Raw genomic sequence first — 19,769 nt, forward strand, 5'->3', positions numbered from 1 at the left:
GAGGAAAAGAGGAGAGGGCAGACTCTATCAAAGACTCTTGTTGGAATTAGTAGCAAATGTCTGCTTTGGGGGGTTTTCTGAGCGACTCGTCGGGCTTTAGCAGGGGAGCGCACATGTGCGGCGAGCGTGTGCGTGAGGCTGAGGGGATGTTGGGAAGAATGGAGGGATGTCACGCTTTGTTTTTCTGCCTGTTGATTCTGAATGTGACCAATTAGTGAAGCAGAGAGAGACACAGAGTGTGGGAGTGGAGGAGGAGGGGGTCCAATCTCTTTCACCGTGAGAGTCTGAGGCCGATCTCTGAGTCAGAGCGGGATGAAAGCAGAGGGGAAGAGAAGAAGAAGGGGGGGAAAAAAAAGAAAAAACGGGGGCAAGCTACTACATAATGAACATAATGACAAACAAAAGGACTTTTCAGTCATTTCTGCTCGCTTTTCCTCAGACCCCCAACTCAGTCTGACGGCTCGGCGCTGAACTGCGGGGAGGCCGGGCCGCGTTTTCTTTTTTGCTACAAAAATGTGAGTCTTTCATGTGAAGCTGAAAACAATGACATCTTTTAAAACAAACTGGAGACAAAGGTGAGCAGATACAAAATCAGAGGACGGTCAGCCGGAAAAACAATCGTTAGGCAAATAATCCTCTGAGGTGTTTTGACTGTTTCAGAGCTGAAAGACGAGTTTTCAGAAACTTGGATGTGAATTAATTCAACAAGCTAATTATCAATGAGGATTTTATTTGTCTTGTTGCTACTTTTGACGTGCTTTTCCACATCAAAAATAGCAACAAAAGATTAATTAGCTGTTAATTAATTATTAATAAAAGATTGCATGTCCCATTTTTCTAATATCAGAGCTGCATCAATTGAGAACATATTGCACTGCTACTGTAGAAAATTGGGGCAATGATGTTAGTTATACGCAGGGGTGCACCGATTGCAGCTTTCTGGCTGATCACCAATCTTTAAAAGGCCTGATCTGCCAATTTCAATTTTAAATATGTACATTTTTTTCTAAATATAGTGACAAAGTTGCTAGATTAGCAACATTGGGGTGGCTAGTGGTTAAGATATCGACTAATCGCAAATCTCCCAAAATTAAGAAAATTGAGGCAGATTTATTGTCAGTGCGATTTATCGGTGAACCCCGATATATAATAAATATCTTTTTAGATTAATTTCTTAATCATCAAACAATGTCCCCAAAACTCTCCACATACTTTAGCTATACTCAGCCATACTCAGCTATTAGAAACATAAATCCGGTGTGGGCATAAAAAAGCTAGAGTCCATTCAACAGGCCATATGTTACCGAAATAAAATGAGCCGATTGAAACTTAACGTCATATTAAATATTGTGCCAAGGCATTATTTTGCAAGGCATTACTTTTGTTGTGTCAGAGAAACCCATCTGTTAAATATGGAGATCCATCTTAAAACTGAATCTCATCCATTGTTTAAACATTTGGTTAGAATAGTGAAATTATCCAAACGATGGTTATCAATGAACTTACCAAACAGAGAATTTGAATTAAATTTGTCTCCAATTATCTCAAATGTTGTGAAATCAGAAGGCTACAAACTGTTTAAAGGCATGTTCATCTCAATCGATGTAAATTTCTGATTTTGAAGAAAATCAGAAAATCTTTTAATATTATGAAGCTAGCTAAGAGATATAACTTTGGTAAAGTTAGTAGACATTAAGCAGGAAGGTTTACCTTGATAAACAGAGTATGAAAAACAGTTTATATGTCTTTAGTCGGCGACTAAAACACATCATATCTGTTGTGTACGACTACAACTCCCATGTATGTTTGTGTGTGTAAATGTGTACCTGCTGCAGGTCGGCCAGAGAGTACAGGTGGATGTGCTGTAGAAGGTATTCCCTGGGAAAAATCCTGTTAGAGACACAAAAACATTTACTACATCATTTTCCCCAAAGCAGATCAACTGGTTAACATGAAGTAATTTTACGCTGATGAAAACATCTCTGAATCTTTCCTTTCCCATCAGATAAAGAGGAGATTGACCCCAGTATAGTTTATTATGTGCCACGAACAGGCACACGGTTGTTAGCATTGTTGTTATCTTAACATGCAAACATCTGACTCCCTGCTACCTCTAAATAAAACCTCAGGATTCCCTTCATATGCAACCTAGTTAGTAACCAGGCCGTCGCCTTGCTACACCATTACACTCAATTCTCATCTCCCTTCAGTGCTCCGTCTGGTCTTTCTCCCATTGAAGTGGATTCCAACAGTAGAATTTCAACCGGTCCAATCAGCAAAGAGGAGGAGAAGTTGTGAATGATGACAACAATTTTCTGCATTGTTTTAGATTTGCAGTCTGCCTGCAGTTTTAGCAATGGCAGGAGAGGAAGTGTAGGAAGTCGTTCAGTCCGTGTTGGCCACGCTTCCAAATACTGAATTAACATCAACAGCCAGCACTGCTATCTTCTAATCAGAGGATGATTATTTACAGTGCAAGCAATATCTAGTAAGCTTCATAGGGCCGAACAGCCCAAACGTTAGCGATTGGATCAAAATTAAAACTTTGAGGGTGCAGACCATCTGCACGAAGCAAAGATTAGAAGAATTGGCTTGGTTTTACCAGGCTATCTAATTAGTAAAATGTCCATTTGTGTGTATAAAGCTGTCAATCCGTATAAATTGACGGCCCTGTGGAAACCTGGGAGGTTTAAGCGAACATCAAGAAGACCAAGAAACACAGCCAAGGATTAAGGGTCAGGGTTTAAACCATCATCCCAACCTTTGAACGTCCCATGGAGCAATGTTCAATCTGGAAATGGAAAGAGAATGGGATAACTTCAAACCCACAGAGTCATGATCGTCCCCTAAACTGACTGACAAGGCCAGAGAGCAGCAACCAGAGAAACAACCTGGAGACCCATGAAAGCTTGGCTGGGAGAATCTGCTGAGTGGCAAGAAGAAAAGCCACTGTTGAAAGGATCCATTAGGAGTCTTGTTTAAAATTTACCACAAGTCACTTGGTGTTGGTCTGTCACACAAAATCCCACTGAAGTTTGTTGTTGCAACATAAAAAGGGAAAAAGGTTATAGGAATATAAATAATCTTGCATGTTCCTGCAGCAGTAATACTTCAAGATCAGAATAAGGGTAGAGATAGTAAATAATAAAAGATTGTCTTCAGTGTGTGAAGACATAGGCCTCCTCTCAGACAACCAAGATAGACGGCACCGCGTTAAAATCCCGTCTGAAGCTGTGATGAGTGTCGCTGTGGTGCGTAGACGTGTGTGATCCAAACACGCCACGGCGATAGGCGCCACCGATAATCTGATGTTTGGCAGGTTACCAACGGTTACCACATCAGCATTCACGACAACAAACACGCGCAGACACAAAAACTGAGATTGTGCCGCGCGTGTTGATCTTGATTAGAAACACTTGAGAGCTAACACATCAGAAGATTAGATTAGAAAGGCCTCACACAGAATAGCAACTACTTAAATATTTGTGTTTGCAAGACCTAATATCCCTCAAGTCTACATTTTACAGCAGCATATCCTGAAGGATTTTTCCACTGCACGGGACACGCCTTTTATTAAAAGTGTTATCACTCTGGGATTATGATGGTTTACCAAAGGAAGGTCTGACTTCGCTAAGTGTGTGCAGAATGAAGTAAGTGTCAAGGTGTGTGCACGAAGGTGGCAAATCAAGGCTTTCTATCACCAAGTTATCTCACCCTAGTTGAACTTTCAACAATCATGTTGCTGAGAAGTGTCAGAAAAGCTGTCAGGATGCAAAGTTGCTGATGAAAAGTTTTACTCCAATAAACCTATAAAAAAAATTCTCTGTAACCCGGAGAGTTCAGGAATCATCCTTACTAGTAAACAGAGAAAACAAACCAGGAAGTAGGGGATGAAAATTAGTGTTTAAAACAGAGCTGCGTTACTAAACATCAACCCAAACTTTGCACATTTCACTACACACTGCTTCCACCTCAAGGTTATGCACTACTGTGACTTATTCTGTCCCATAAAATCACACTAGAACACAGTTATCTAAGGTTGTAAAGTGATAAAATGTGACAAAGTTCAGCTACAGGAATGTACATTCATTTTACACACAAGGAGGAATCCTGGTTTGATTCAGGTTGTAAAACTATATCACTTCATAATCAAGTGGACAACAGCAGAACTTACTGTGCACCATTATTTACTTTTAAAAAAAACTGCACCAGAATCCCTCCAAAAACAGATCGGCTCGTCTACTTGTCTACATTTTTTGTGAACTGATTGTAGGACATGGAGTCAACTTGACCACAACATTATTTATCCCAGTATCCCTGGAAACCGAGGCCCTATCATTCCAACCATAGTTTACTAACAGCTTTAAACAACCAGCTGTGCTTGTGACAGTTTACAGTTTTAATCCGCTCATTTTTTATTTATTTATTTATCCGCATCGGCAGCAAAACAGGAGTGTACAGCTTTTAGAAGAAGATTTATTAAGCTCCAGTTTTATAACAATTCGCTCACGACGTTCTGATTGGCTGGCTGCTGTTCCCCGGGAGCCCGCCCCCCGCACCTGACGAAAGCGGTTCTTTCCTCTGGTCCAGCAGGAAGCCGGTGCCGGTGTAGCTGGTGTGTTTTGTGGAAACAGAAAGAACTGGAGCGTAGTTAGCACTAGCACCGCTTCAACAGTTTGGTGTAAAAGTTAAACTGTGTCTGTGTGCGTGCGCGTGTGTCCACAGATTTCTCTTTTCAGACCCCCGTCCCCCATGTAGACGGATGACATCAGGAAGGTTTTAGCGCCACAGACCTCATCAATCCTGGAGTGTTTGGAAGTGGTGGGCCGCTGGCCGCCATCGGCTAATGGGACAGAAGTAAACACAGAAAGCCGCAACGCTTCTCTGAGCAGCAGCTCGCTTTATTTAGCTGACCTTGGTCGAGCAAAGTAACATGAAAATACTTGAAACTTGCTGATGAGAATGTAAAAGTAACGTTTCAGGATTTTCACCGCAGCCGTCATTCGAAAGGAGACGAAATGTCACAAACCAGAAGGGAGGGGTAGGTTTACACTACTGCATGCTAAAATTATGGCCAAACTAGTGATAAGTTGTAAATAAATAAATAAACGTATGCGTCCGGTTCATTCAGCGAATCATTAATGTCAAAGTTTTACATAAAGCAAAAATGTAAGGTTCAGCCTAATGCCGAAACGCCTTCAATATACCAATCACAAATGGTAAAAATAAGGTTTTTGGTATTCTTTGCAAATACACCATTGGAGTAACACGAAAATATTGTGGCGACAGTTATGATTAACCCACATGTTGACTCTTTCCTCTATTTTTCCTCCATAATCAAAATGCCCCCACCTCTTCCTGTGAGCGCAAGGATTGCAGATGCCATTAAAGCATCAAAGGAAATCCAACCCTCCAACCGAATACATGACATGCATAGAGGTCATGAAAACCTGGCCTATTAGAGTTTGCTTCCAAGCAGTCCCTTGCAATCTTATTATTGCAAATATTAATATTTTTTGTGTATTTACTAGTGCTGTCAATTGATTATGAAAATGTTAGCATATTAATCACACAGATCATCTGAGGAAATGTTAGAGGTTTGCATCATCACAAATATTTAAATATATAAAACAGCTTGTGAAAATTTCACCACTTACTATTAGTGGAGGCAATGGACCTGCTATTTTAACTTTTCTTCAATAATAATAATTTAAAAAAAAACACTTGGGGCCAGTTCAACTGACCTATAAAGCATCATGTTTTCATTGATTTATTTGTTCTCCTTCCTTCTTCATCAGTTTCAAGTGTTTCTCCAAATGGCCTTAAGAAGAAATAAAGTAATCTGACTTGCTATTTTTGTTTTAAATGCTTTATTTAAAATATATTTTTAAAGCTTTTATTGCTAATTTAAATCATGGAAGAAATATATGTAAACTGCTGTGAGTACATTGTGTTGTAATTTATTTTTCTTGTTTAAACATTTTTTTTTTAGTTTATTGTACAGGGACCGAAACTTTTTTTTTTCTTATTGTTGTTTTTGTGTTTTTCAAATTAGGCAGTGAATGTGTAATCAAGAAAACCGAATAGCTTGTCAATCACATTTGACCATATTTTCTGTGTAATTGTCTAATAAACAAAAGGACGTCTGCCTCACACACAAATCACACAAACATCGACTTTGTATTTTGTTAAAAAGCAAAGTTAGACCTAAAAGCTGCAGTCGTACCGTGCATGGTGTCTTGTTGTCAAAAGCTGTACAAGAGCTGCAGTATTTGGTGGAATTTCATCTGCAGGGTTTCTTTTCATTAAAATTATAGTTTTATTTTAGTTTCCAACCTGCCGTAACATGAAATTGTTCCTAGGGGTAACAAACCCAATTTGCTGTCCTTGATTGGCTCCACCAGGTTTACAGTCCGACCTTTCACCTTAAAACAAGTTTTTTTAAGGGGTTTTCATCAGGCAGCTGTCTAGTTCAAACACACCGAACTAGACAGCTGCCATGTGACACAACTCAAGTTATATTTGTTCAGATGCCATCAGAACCGATTTTGTTTTGTCAGTGTATTTTAACTGTTCATATTTAAAGGCTTATGAAGAGTAAACTCAGAAAGCACAGGTGTGAGAAAACAAGCCAGTAAACTCATTTCTGTAAACGACTTTTTACATGAGCTCAGTAAGTACACACCACTCGTAATTACACATTATTGCCAAGCTTGTTCCTTTCAGAAAAGATTCTTTTTAACGTTTAAAATGCATAAACTGAAGCTCATGTGCTGCAGTCGAAGCCTCACTACAGAAAGTTTTCATCTTTTAGGTGCTCATGTTGCTCATGTGAGCAACTTGCAGTGCTCACATGAAAATGCTCAACAAATTGGGACCGAACTTCATATGAGATGAGAACTAGATTAAGTAAACTCAACCATCTTCTCTTTATTTTTTTCCCCCTTCATGTAGGATCTAATTTGTGTTGCTTTGATGGTTCTGAGTTGTATCGTTTCCAGAGCCTCAGGATGTTTACTTCAGGTTGTTTAAGGAAAGAGCAGCTGCTCACTGCATCATTCAGGATTAACTAACCTTTTACCGGCTGACACATATTCATCAGCGCAATACTTTTCCACCCGGAGCCTCTCACCTGGTTGCTTACTTAAAATTCAGGTGCCGACTCTGCGTTTTAGGGCACAGAAGAGTTCGTTTTCACTCTCAATTTTCTTTTGAAATGAAAGAGCGGCGTGATCGCCGAGGGCTCAAAAAGCAGAAGTGAGGTTTCAGGCGACCTACCGTCGCCTCAGGTCTTCGGCGACCGTCGCCCTGCAGCTGAACAGGTAGGCCCTGAGCGACTGGAGCTGCTGACGGAGGCGCAGCACCGAGCTCAACGCTTCACAGTGTTCGTACAGGCAGGGGTTGAGCTGCTGGATGTCCAGCAGCGGCTCCTCGTACACAAACTCCAGGAACTCCTTGGCCTGTTTGGACACCTGCAGGAGCACGTTAAGAGTTTATTCTTGGGCTGTGTGCACCGAGCACCGCCAACACATTACACATAATCCCAAGCAAGCTGTACTTTCCATGCGTGTTTTGGATGAAGCAGGCTTAAAGAAAAGCCCGACATAAAGGCTGCGGTTTGCGCAGATTAAAAAGGCGGGATGTGACACGCTCGTTTATGAGATTTAGACATGCCTGGTGATTTTCTTTACATGGTGAGACAAGGCCAGGCTGGCTGTGTGTGCTTTCCCACCTTGTGTTTACTGGTGTCCCAGTTGTGCAGCAGCCGCGCGGGGATGAGGAAGGAGTTGTCCTGATGGCAGCTCTGGCAGTAGTACCAGCCGCTGTAGTAGCAAACTTTGGCCTTTCCTTTGGACAGGCCGACCGGACGCTGACAGCCTGAGGACACAGAGAGAGAGAGAGAGAGAGAGGCAGAGAGAGAAAGAGAGAGTCAGTAAGAATGGGGGGCAGTCGCTGCTTATGAATATGGTTTTCTTATATTGTTAAATAAAGACGTTTGGATTTTCCAGATTTACAATTTCAGACCTTTCAGACGTCATTGTAGCCATTTCTTGAAGCCAAAATACAAAACCTTTCAGTAAATCTTTGGGTAGTCAGACTTTATTTATGGAAAGTGTAAAAACTAAAAACTGCAAAGAACGAGGGGCAAGACCATGATGCTAAGGGAGAACGTTATGAAGCTTAAAAAGAAAGAAGGAGGGATGCAACTAATGATTATTTTAGTAATTGATTAATCAGATTGAAAAAAATGGCCCATTCTGCAGATCTTTTTATGTAACAACTTAAAACATTTTTTATTAAATATTAGGAATAGATGCCAATACCAAGGTATTCACGCATTCATGCACCCTTCAACGAAAAAAAACATACCCAAACTAAAGAAAGATTATTTAAAAGTTAATGTTTAGAGCTTCAAAAACAATCTTCCTGTCCATTTCATCAGAAGGAATCCTTTTTTTGTAGCTCCATCACAAGAACCCTAACTAAGCAAGATCTCTGAACACCAGCAACTCCTACAGACCTTTTTTTTTTTTTTACTATTCAGCCTGATAGCTTCCCTGGCCTGCTTTGTCTTCTCAACCCTTTAAAGTTTGTGCTTCACCCAAACACCCGGGTCCGCTCTGTGATCAGGAACACCCAAACATCGGAGAGCTGAAGGGCTACAACAGGTGTCCCTTATCCACACCATCTTAGAGGATATAAAGCCTGGAGGGAAATAGAAAGATCCGGAAGAAAAGAAATGGGAGATGGTTATCGTTTATTTCTAAACAAAAGCAGAACCTTAGCTAGAAAAAACAACAGAAAAAAAAAGAAAGACGGAAGTAGCTGAACATGTGTCGGCATGTCCACGGTGCTCCAACACGAGGTGGAATAAAAGAAGGAACAGACTACTGAGAGATGAGAGGAAAGAACGAAGGAGAGACAACAACACGGACAGATTAAGACAGATGCAGGGAGCCAACGCGGCTCAGGTGGCTCGGCTAGCTTCCTGTTATCTCTGTGTCATCTGATCAGCACAAACAATGCTGTAATCAACATTTAAAGCTATATTCATCCTTTATCTGATAAAAGAAAAAAAAAAAGATACCCATGCTGGAACTCAAGAGACGCACTGAAGCTGTAAAATGTTATCCTCACAGTTCTTTATTGGAGAAGTTATTTTCTTTCCAGTTTTGTTTCTAAATCAGTTGCGTCACTGGATCCCATATAAAAACACAAATAAGCCAAACCGTTAAAATTATAGCATAACGTAATGTGCATGCCAAAGTCAGAGCAAATATTAGACTTCTGGGTGTCTTCTGGGTGTTTGATAACCAGCATGTCAGCTGTTGGTTCATGTTTAATGCTGTAGCCTAAAACAGAGCAGATCGCTCCCGTGTATCCAGCCAAACTGTTCCTATTTTTGAGAGAGATCCTATAGAGTCATTATCAGTTTTAGTTCCTTACGTTTAATAAGAGACTGTCATATTGCTGTGAGTTTAGAGAGAAGTTGTAAATCGTTAGAGACGTTAAAGGCTAACAGGCAGTCACTTGTTTTAGCTGATTTTAGCCGTTTAAAACAACTCAAATTCAAGCTGTTTATATCGAGGGGTACAATGCTACGTTAATGTTAAACATCTAAACTTCACCAAAGGAGCTTCATTAAGTTTGTCAGAGTTTCCAACAACAATTCTGTTCATAAATACTTCATTTCTCCCAAAGGGAAAACACTGTGTCACATGGTGATGCTGCGGCCAGAGAGGATCTCCTGTAGCAGTCAGTCTTGCAACAAACCTAAAGACGCCTCTGAGTGAAGATACTGTAGTTGTTGACAGTATCATCATTATCCCACCCAAACTTCTATGTTACAACACGTAAGTTGTGTTTTCAAAAACTGCACCCGGAATTTATTTGGCCAAGAAAACAGTGACAAACATCACACATACGGCTCTGTATTTTAAGGAAATACTATTTTTTTAAGCGCTGGTTCTTTTAAATTGCTAAAATGGAAGATCATCTCACTAACCTTCCACCACTAAACCATAGGAATCGCAATAATTATGTGATAATTAGGGATAATTAGGGGTTGTGTTTACTGTGCTTTGAAGATAAAAAGTTTAAAACTTCTTCTACTGGCATTTCATGTTTTCTAGCTAATATGTAATGAAATTCACTCAATTTAAACAAGAATTAAAATATCAAATCTTTAATTCTATGTATTTCTTAGAGATTTCAAATCAAAATTAAAATAAATATATATATATATATTTATTCTGTGGTAATGGAAACCACAAAAATTAACAGTTTTGACTTAAAACTACATCTAAAAACGGACACAAGCCTAATAAAATTAAAGATTAACCAACCATATACTGACATTCATGATTTATAGTCTGTAGAAACGGTGAAGCACTGTTGGCTTTTTCGTTGTATTTTTACAAAGTGGTGTTTTAAGTGAGCAAAGCAAAAATGTGTAACAAAAATTACTTTGACATGTTTCCTCATAAATGGTTAATTTCTTACAATACAAGTAAGAAATAGAAGGGAAATCAAGCACATGTGTATAAAATTGAATCTTTCAGAAAGTTTGCTAGCGTTAAAAAGATAGAGCTTGGATGAATTTTTAAAACACATCGATAATCTGGTAAAAGAAACTGGGTGCAAGGACACACCTTTGTACTGTGATTTTCTTGTACTTTGATAAAAGTACAAGAAGAAAACGGTCAAGTTTTACGGCAAGTTTTACGGCAGCTACGTAATAAATTCAAATTTGTAAAAAATTTATTTCTTATACAATAGCTGCCTGTCTCAAAGGCTCACTACAAAGTTTATTCGCCATAAGAGAAACATATTCTGCAGCTGTAAAATCCATTTCGCGTTGACACGAGAGCAAAGGCCTGTGCACTTCCAGCTACGATCCCGACACAGAGCCCCGGCCGTTTGGTCTCGTAACGCTTTGGTACGGATGATTCACGTCCGTGACTGTAAGTGTAACTCGGCAACACATCAGCGACACTGTGTTGGCTGGTTTGCCATTGATCCTTTCAGTCTCCACGAAACCTGCACTGGTTTAATAAAGAAAGAAACCTGCTAACATGAGAACCAGTAAGTACTAAACCTGGTTTTTCTTGTTTGTCTGATGTAGCATTGAAATTAACCGAGGAACTGTAATTTGTAAATCAAAATGGACAGAAATGAAAGTTGAAAAACCACCAACCAGTGAGAAATGAATTCATGAGCTTCACTTTTTGACTTGAATTAGCGAGAAAAAAAAAAAAAAAACACTTCAATGACGTTGTAATGTACCGAGACTCACCTACATACGATTTCTTGCAGATACCATTTAAAAAAAAAACAAAAAAAAAAAAAACAACATCCATAGTGCATATTTATAGCTTCGATAAAGTTGGGCTAATTATAGAGGTGAGCTCATGCTGGTGTTTGGGGTGGATGCTCTAGCAGTAAGCCGCAGTCCACCGGTGGCGAGCCAGCACGCCGGGGCCATGGTTAGCAGTCAGGGAAACACTGTGTCACTTCGAGGAAGCAGCAAACCACCAGAGCAGTTCGCCGGCCATATGTGGCCTCGGATTTAATCTGCCTCGGCCGGGACCGCGGGAACAAAGAGGCACACGTAAAAAAGCCCAGAGACGTTCGCGAAACCAGAAAGCCTTTACCTCAAATTCTATATCATGAGCACAAGAGGTCGAACACACCCACACAAACAAACGCACGGAGCCAAGAGTTTGTCCAACTGCGCGCTATAGCGTCTCTGCAGAGGAGGACGAGTTTGACAGAAAACATCAGCTGCACGGTGGAAGACGGACAAGAAGCAAATAGCTGTAAAATCTTGGATCACTGAGCTGTTATTATGAAATAAGGAGTGTTTATATTATATGCATATAAAATCTAACTTGAGGACTTTGTGAGTCAGACTGATATAGTTTGGTCTCTGCTTACTAACAGTGAATTAACCAAAGAAAATTAAGGGACAATTTAAACTAAACATGTTTTATTTTATTTTTTTGGACTGACGCAGCCTCTTTTTGCCTTTAAAAAAAAACCTAATTCAATTAAATTGATCACACAGCTATAATTTGCCCATTTAAATTTGCCTCAGTACTGTAAACAACGGCTTGATGAGCTAACAAAGATGACATACTTGCGTTTACCAAAATAAAACACAGCACAGTCCCTGATTTAACGAGTTTTCATCTGTCCACTCCTGCTTAATTCAGAAGAGATTCAAGCACAACTTTTCCAGGCTGGCCTGAAAATCCTCCCTGACCGATCTCGATCTTGGCATCCTGCCACATATAAACACAAATAAAATACTTTGCTCACATTTGCTTCAGTTCCTTTAAGAGTTTTGCAGCCTAATAACTCCATAAAAACCAGAGGAGTTTATAAGCTCTAGATGAGTCTAACAGAAAGCGATTTAAAAAAGAAAAAGCCAAAAATGCTCTTGATTTGAAAGATGTGTGATTTTAACACTCAAAACTTAACAACAGATGTTGTCCAATGCAGTCTCATAATTCACCTTGACGACCTTCCTTCTATGTACTGGTGATCCATCAGTGTGTCCCAGGACAGATTGTATTCAAACTGCTAAACTAACGCAGATAAATCAACTCTATCAATTTATCTGCATGAAATGTTCCCTTAAAATAGCTTGAACACCTTAGAAAAGAATTACTCAGTACTGGGGATTTAAGAACGCCATGATTTCTGGGTGTTCTGAAGGGTCTCTTCTGATTTTGGGGTATTTAATTGACAAAGAAGTATACATTATTGTCAATGGCATTACAAGAGGAACCATCAAGAGGAGCCATCATGGCCTTCAAGTTTTCAAAACACAAAAACTTCAACTTCAGTTCTGATTTTTTAAAGATCGTACAAAGCCCAATTTTTTACCTTAAACCTGACGCAGTTATTTAATTTAATTTTTTCTTCTTCTTGAATGTTCGAGTAACAAATAACAGTTCAACCAGCAGAGCAACAAGTGAATTTTCTGCTGGTCTCTGATCTTTTATGCGTCTTTCTGGGATGAAGAGGAAGAGGGACAGAGGGAAAGATGAATGGGAATTCAAACGTGGCTCAAAGGTCCACCGATTGTACTGCGGCTCTCTGTAGTGAGAGAGGGTCACTTTGACCTGTTCACACCGGGAGAGAGACTGAGAGAGAGGTATACGGAGAGAGGGAGAGAGAGGGAGATGACATCAGGGCAAGAAGAGGACTCCTGCTTTCATCTGCCCGCCGCTGGTTCAAACCACCACACCTCTGACAGGACGCTGCTGTGTGTGTGTGTTTGGTCTGTACATGTGTGAATTAAAACTGAAAAGACGAGAAGCGTGAGCTTTGATGTTCCTCATTCATAGCGACCAAACACTCAAATGAAAATGTGAACAAATGGAGAGTCTAAGATTGCGTGTGTGTGTGTGTGTGTGTGTGTGTGCGTCTGAGACTGTCAATCTTTTGAAGTGAACCTCCAACTTCCGCAGTTCCCTTGAATTTACCGATTCCCACTTCACTCGAAACACCCGCCACACCCGCCTTTCGAATCTAATGGACTGACATGGTAAATCAGGGGCCTGAGAACGGGCTCCAGTGCAACAACAGGGGCCACCAAATCAGGAGGCGATGTGTGTGTGTGTAAATCGCACATGTGTGGAGAGGTTAAGGCAGCAACGGGGAGTCAGTCTTCAAACGTAAAGCATTTCCTATAAAAGGAATGTAAAAAGTAGCTAGCTTTATGTACAGCAGCTAGCTGAATACATTTTGATGCTAAGCGACTAGTCGTTTGTTACGTATGTGGATGGAAGCAGCAAATGCTGGAAAATCAGATTAAGAGAGATTAAGAAAATAAGAGTGGAAACTGGAGATGGGTGTAGCAGCTGTTTGTTTTAGCAGCTTGTTGCTTGTAGCCTTAACCACCGTCAAGTCAGTGAAGATGTCTGCACACAACACAAACTTTTGCCTGACAGAAAAGACCTGAGAGAAGAAAACGTCAGATTCATATGAGATTACATATTTAAGATCTGTACCTCCGCTGTCTCAGCTAACCTAAAACAAATATCAGATTGTCTCCAATCTGATTCTCATTGAAATATGTCATCTTAACAAAATGAAAAATAGCAGAACACCCAGGTTTTAAAAAAGGAAAACTAATTATCCATCCCTCTTTTCTACTGGAATATTTCTGTAAGTGCTTTACAGTATGCAGCCTTTAAAGTAGGTGAACCTACATCTAGGATACACTTTTTCATTCAAGGAGCCACGTTTGCAATCAGTACCACAAAATAAAACTCGTATATTGAGCCACAAAAAGTGATTTTATAAATACATCCGAAATAAAATGTTTCACTATGAAAGCAAAGGAAATGAAACTAGAATTTATTTGTTTTCTATAAAATGGAAAATGAATAAAGATAGGTAGCACAGTTTGAAGTTGGTTACTTTTAAAAGCTTGTTGTAGATGTTGCATGCATAGGAACTTACAGGAAAACTATTTTGTTCAACAGCAAAACCATTTTTCTTCTTTTTTTAAGAGCCACAGTGGCGGACTCAAAGAGCCAAATGGGACCCCAGAGCCGCAGGTTTAAGACCCCGGGGTCAAGAAACTTCATGTCACCTTAAGCTCTAGTACTAAAGTAGCTCATGCTGGATGAGTGAAAAAGGAGGAAAAGCAGTAAAAGAAAAAAAAAACTGCCTGTAAAAATCTAAAATAAAATTTGTTTAATCTAAATTTTTAAACAGAGTTGCAGGTTTCTGCTAATTAACACAGCAGGAGAGCAAGAAGGGATACTGTCCCTTTTGAACGGGTGGACAGCGGGAGAAACGGAGACAAAAACAGGACATGGCTATGAGCATGAATGAACTGGTGAAAGCAAACAGAATGAAAAGGTAGAAGAGGAGAGCAATAAACGGGCTGAAGGAGCCGAGGTGCGCGCTCTATAGAAAACAGACGTATCCAGCTGTCCCGTCCATCCAGCTCTGACCTGAAACCCCTCCAACAAACCCCTCCGCTCACAGCTGTCCACTGTAGCGTCCCCCGGGCAGCTTTCATTTGCTCTCATTCACCCACAGGTTCATTCATTCATCCATTTTTCCTCTCCACCAACGCTTTAAGCCCGCCAATTATCATCAGTTGGCCCCGGACGGCCCCCCATCCTTGTTCCCGTTTCAGCTGTCCTTTCAGACAGAACCCGCATTAATAAAGCCAGTGGTTACAAATAAAAAGGGAGGTGAGCGGCGATTATTCAAAGCCCTCCAAAAGAGAGAGGGAGAGGAAGCCCACGTTTCACACCCAGGGGGAGTAAAAGCACCGCCTGCCATTCGCGGGGTTGTCCAAGGGTCTGGTATGAGGACTAACTGGAATATTAATGGAGAAGGCAGGGATTTAACAGTCCTAATCTGAAGAAGGGATTTAAGAGTACATTAAGAAGAAGAAAAGAAAATCTAACAAAAGTGAAGTTAACCAAGGTCATGGAGTGGTTTAGGAGTCGTGATGAAAGACCTCCATGTTTTACTCCAAGTCCACATTATTAATGCACAAGTTAAAAGTAAATATGTAATAATAATGTTATAAAAAGATAATATGATGTTGAGTAAAGACGTTTAAAGAAAAAAGTTAAAGCAGCAAGGCATGACGTAATCCAATTGCTTTAATTCCCGCCATTACTGGAACGTGACATGCTGATAATCACTGTGGGGTTAAAACAATTAATGGGATTAATAGTGATGAATCGCAAATAATTTGGTAATCGACTAATCGTAAACAGAAAGGCCATTTGCTGAAGGAACGACAACCTCAGAGCAGTAAAACTGTAAAATAAACAAACATTTACATTTAAGATAAAAAAAAAAAAAACTTTGTCTGTAAATACGGTTGGTATATAATCATCCCACACTGTATTGATGTTAAGTCAATGTTATTCTTTTAGTTACATCCTTTGTTACAAATGATCAAGTGAAGACAGGCTGCATTACTGCATTTTAAGCAATAAATTGCTTATTTTCCTGCTTACAAAAGGAACTGAATTGTTTGTTTATTGGCATCTTTTAATGCATTTCTAAGACTGTGCAAGAAAAACTTAAATTAAAAATCTAGAATATGGCTTTTTTTTTTTTTACCCGATTAACTGATTAATCATTTGAATAATTGACAGATTAATCGATAAATAAAGTAATTATTAGTTGCAGCTCTGAATTACTGTAAAAAAAATGTGAAGCATACCTTCTGTTCAAGATGAATTTATTATGAACTAATCATTTGCTACATTTAATAGTAGTTCTTAAGCTACATGTCTTACTCCACACAATATCACTGTACAAGTTTGTGGGTAATTAGACGAGCTATCTGCTCAGGTAGCCAAAAGACTCTTTAACAAACTTGCTGCTTTTTTCATTCCAACAGCAGCTTCAAAACAGTGTTAACATGAACAGCAGCGACGGATGGAGCTGTTTTAGTTTTCACACAGCAACAGTCTTTTTCAAGATGAGCTATTTTCAAAGAAAGAGCATTGGGGACATTATTTTCCAACTAGGTGATCAGCAGAGCACAGCAACAGGTGGGTTAGAGAGAGCACCGCTCCCCACAGCTCATCTCGTTAAAAGGGCTTTTAGACTGAGGGAACATCATGAAGGAATCTCCTACCAGTTTTGATCTAACTGCTAAGTAGAGATAAAAGGCTACACACCTCCTCGTTAGGCCTTATAAATATGATATTTAATTTGGGTCTAGAGTAGCTTTTCGTAGAACTGGATGAGGAAGTCTCATGTTGACGGTAAGAGGCTACACAAGCAGAAGATAAGCCAGGGGAATGCTAAAAATGTTTCACGTTAGGAGGCTCAAAATATCGCACGTCCAATGAAGCCGTTTTTAACTGCTAGTTCAGGTCGACCAGTCCTCGTTTTTAGGGCTGTAAACGTGACTCTTTTAGCCCGTGGGTCCTGTGGACATTTAAACTAACCAAAGACATTTAAAGCCAGACTTGGTTAGCCCATTTCAATGTCAGTAAACATCTTTACGAGGACAGCTTCACACTTTTGGGCCACAGTTTGTTGCAGCCGAGGCAATGCTGTAGTCATGATTGTGCTTGACATGATGCAGCACTGAAGTATTGGTAATACATATGATGCTCGTCTGTTGTTTTAAGAAGCAGAAAGTATGTTGTTATACTTTCTGCTGTGAAATGATCTCAGTAGGTATCTAGTTGTGTCTGTAAACGTCACTTACCTGCACACCTAAAGCTCTGAGCGGTGAGCCCCTTCTCCACAGCCAGGCAGGTGAGGATACTGAGGAAACTGGTGGTGACGGACTGCCGCTTGGCTCTCTGGGCCTCCCTCTGCCTCCTGTCCCTTGATGGTTTGGACCTCAACAACACTCCTTGGAGACCAGGAGGTCCGTCTGATTCTCTCTTGTCCTCTTGCATGGGCTTCTGCGTGGCCACCGCCTGCCGCAGCGCCTCCACCCATTCCTGGGCTTTCAGGTGATCATCCGCCTTGAGCTTGAGGATCTGTTTGGGGAAAGCGGCCTGGAAACACTGCCATTTATCCGCCCACGACTCTCCGGCCTCTGGTATGAGATCCTGTTGTACTGACGAGCAGGAAGCTAGGGAGAACTGGAGGACCGGTTGGGACACGGACCCCCTGCCTTCAGTCGGAAAAGCTTGGAGAGCAGATCTCGTCAAGACGAAGGTGAAGGCCCTCCAGTTGTTCTGATCCATCAGCAGGTGGAGAAGTCCAGCTTTCAGCACATCCTGGAAGCGCTGGTTAAACAGAGGGAGGGTGGTTGGCCGACTCAACACTCCAGAGTTCACAGAAAGCGACGACTCGGATGAAGTTGGGGTGTCGCTATCCCCGTCGGGTCGGGTGTCGAGCCCAGAGGGAGAGGGCGACGAGGACGGAGACATTGGTACGGGAAACTTCTGCTGAATCTCCACGCTGTTCTTATGCTTGCGGTTGTCCTGCCGCGCGGGCCTCGCTGCCTGAACCTTCTCCCACATCAGCCGCCGCCACTCCATCGCCTCCCACTGGTTGGCCGCCCTCAGCTGGAGACGTGTGCTGTTGAAGAACAAGGCCTGGAGTGTGCGCTTGTCGCCAGGCTGGCTCATCTGACTGGACTGGCTGCAGGGTGCCGGGGCGATGACGCTCTGGCAGTGCGACAGAGAGTAGGCAGTGCCCAGTTGGCGATTGGCACTGCTGTCCAGAGTATAGAGCCGCAGCTCACAGGGAGTCAGCTCAACGTAGCAGGATGTCCAACGGCCCCGTGGGCCTTCGCGCTGCTCCATCTCGCCCTGCTTCACCACGCTGCTGCTGCTGCTGCTCTTGTCAACTGGAAACAGAAAAGGAGAAATGAGATAAATGACTCATATTTGTATGTTTGGAATCAGTTCATTCAACGTATAGAAAAACAACCCAATGATCATCCAGCTGGTGCTTCTCCGCACCCAAACAAGGAGTTACAGGAGCTGGTCTTCAGAATTTCCAAAAGTGATCAAAAAAAGGTTTTTCTTTGTTTTGTTCTGATAATGATAATGTTTCTCATCATCAGTCCTACAGGCACTTTGTCTGCCTACAGGACTATCCACCAGGTTTTCCTTAAATTTGACTTGGAATCGTTTTCACAGTCAAAAGACTGAGATCTGTCAGTCACCATCTGTTCACACTACTGCTGTTGGAGAAAAGGTAAGAGAGTATAAAGGTAAAGACAACAAGATCATACTTGTGTTTAGTCTTATGTGCCTTGTCTGTTTGACTATTAATCTGCGTTCTGTGCAATGACAGTCAATCTAATTAAACAATCAATATAATGCTGTCAAATGCCCTGTGAAATCCTGAATAACGTTTTTAATGCAATGAAAATACTGAAACCAATAAAAAGAGGAACAAATTAGTAACCTGCAGAACAAACTCAGAAATGTGTTTCAGCTTTCACACAAATAGCAAAAGTATGAAACAGAACTAAAGAAAAATGGAGCAACAAACACCAGCACTTAAAATAGGGAAGAAAGCAAAGCAGGCTTCATAATGTCTAAAATAGAAACATGATGCATCCTGATCACTAAAGTCTGGATCCCTGTTTCTAGGAAAACACAGTGAGCAGAGAAAGACACGAGCTCACTGAAGACTGTACAGACTGCACAGACAAAAACAAATGAATAAGCAACGCAGGTTTGAGGTGATGTGCTGTCAGAGAACTGTAGTTACTTTCTTATTCTTAATAATAAGTTCCAAGTGTTATGAACTTGCATTTTTTATGCAAATGTAATATTGGGTCAATGAACTGATGCTCCCACCTGACACTAATGACAAAGTTAGGGGTGCACCAATTTGCAATTTTCTGGCTGATCTGATCTTTAAAAAAATCTGTCCTGACGATTTAGTTTTTTCCCTCCTAGTGGGGTGACTACTGTTACCCACAGATGTGAAGACGTGGCATTTTGAGTGGGTCCGTCAATCAGTGCTCTCTCACAGCAGACAAAAATGGGACAGTGGCTGATTTTCAGACTTTAAGATAGATAAGATTGATTTCTCATGTAAGTATCGATCGCAGATCTCTCAAAATTTATGTAATTAAAATGAAACCCTGGTTTATAACTGCAACAAATGACAAGAAGAGGAAAGAATGGACATATATGGCAAGTGATATTGTCATCACAATGTATATCACCTTTATCACTGCTGCAAGGTTTCTTTGTATTGTGTAGCCCTAATCCTTTACCTTTTATCAAAATAAAGGAAAAGCATTTTCAGCTTTAAAACATGATTGTTTACGCTTTAAAACTGAT

General features: G+C 40.7%; 1 protein-coding gene across 1 annotated transcript in view; it reads right to left on the reverse strand.

The window, feature by feature from the left end:
* Positions 1–19,769, reverse strand: part of plekhm3 (pleckstrin homology domain containing, family M, member 3) — a 41,867-nt gene that overhangs the window by 15,230 nt on the left and 6,868 nt on the right. The window contains exons 3-6 of the mRNA XM_008432787.2: positions 17,216–18,313; positions 7,733–7,878; positions 7,279–7,472; positions 1,827–1,890 (exon numbers count right to left, since the gene is read on the reverse strand). Of these exons, the coding sequence (XP_008431009.2) occupies positions 1,827–1,890; positions 7,279–7,472; positions 7,733–7,878; positions 17,216–18,313 (1,502 nt within the window). The remainder of the gene's footprint in view (positions 1–1,826; positions 1,891–7,278; positions 7,473–7,732; positions 7,879–17,215; positions 18,314–19,769) is intronic.

The sequence above is a fragment of the Poecilia reticulata genome, chromosome 2 (assembly GCF_904066995.2).
Source record: "Poecilia reticulata chromosome 2, P_reticulata-male-v2, whole genome shotgun sequence".
NCBI lineage: Eukaryota > Metazoa > Chordata > Actinopteri > Cyprinodontiformes > Poeciliidae > Poecilia > Poecilia reticulata.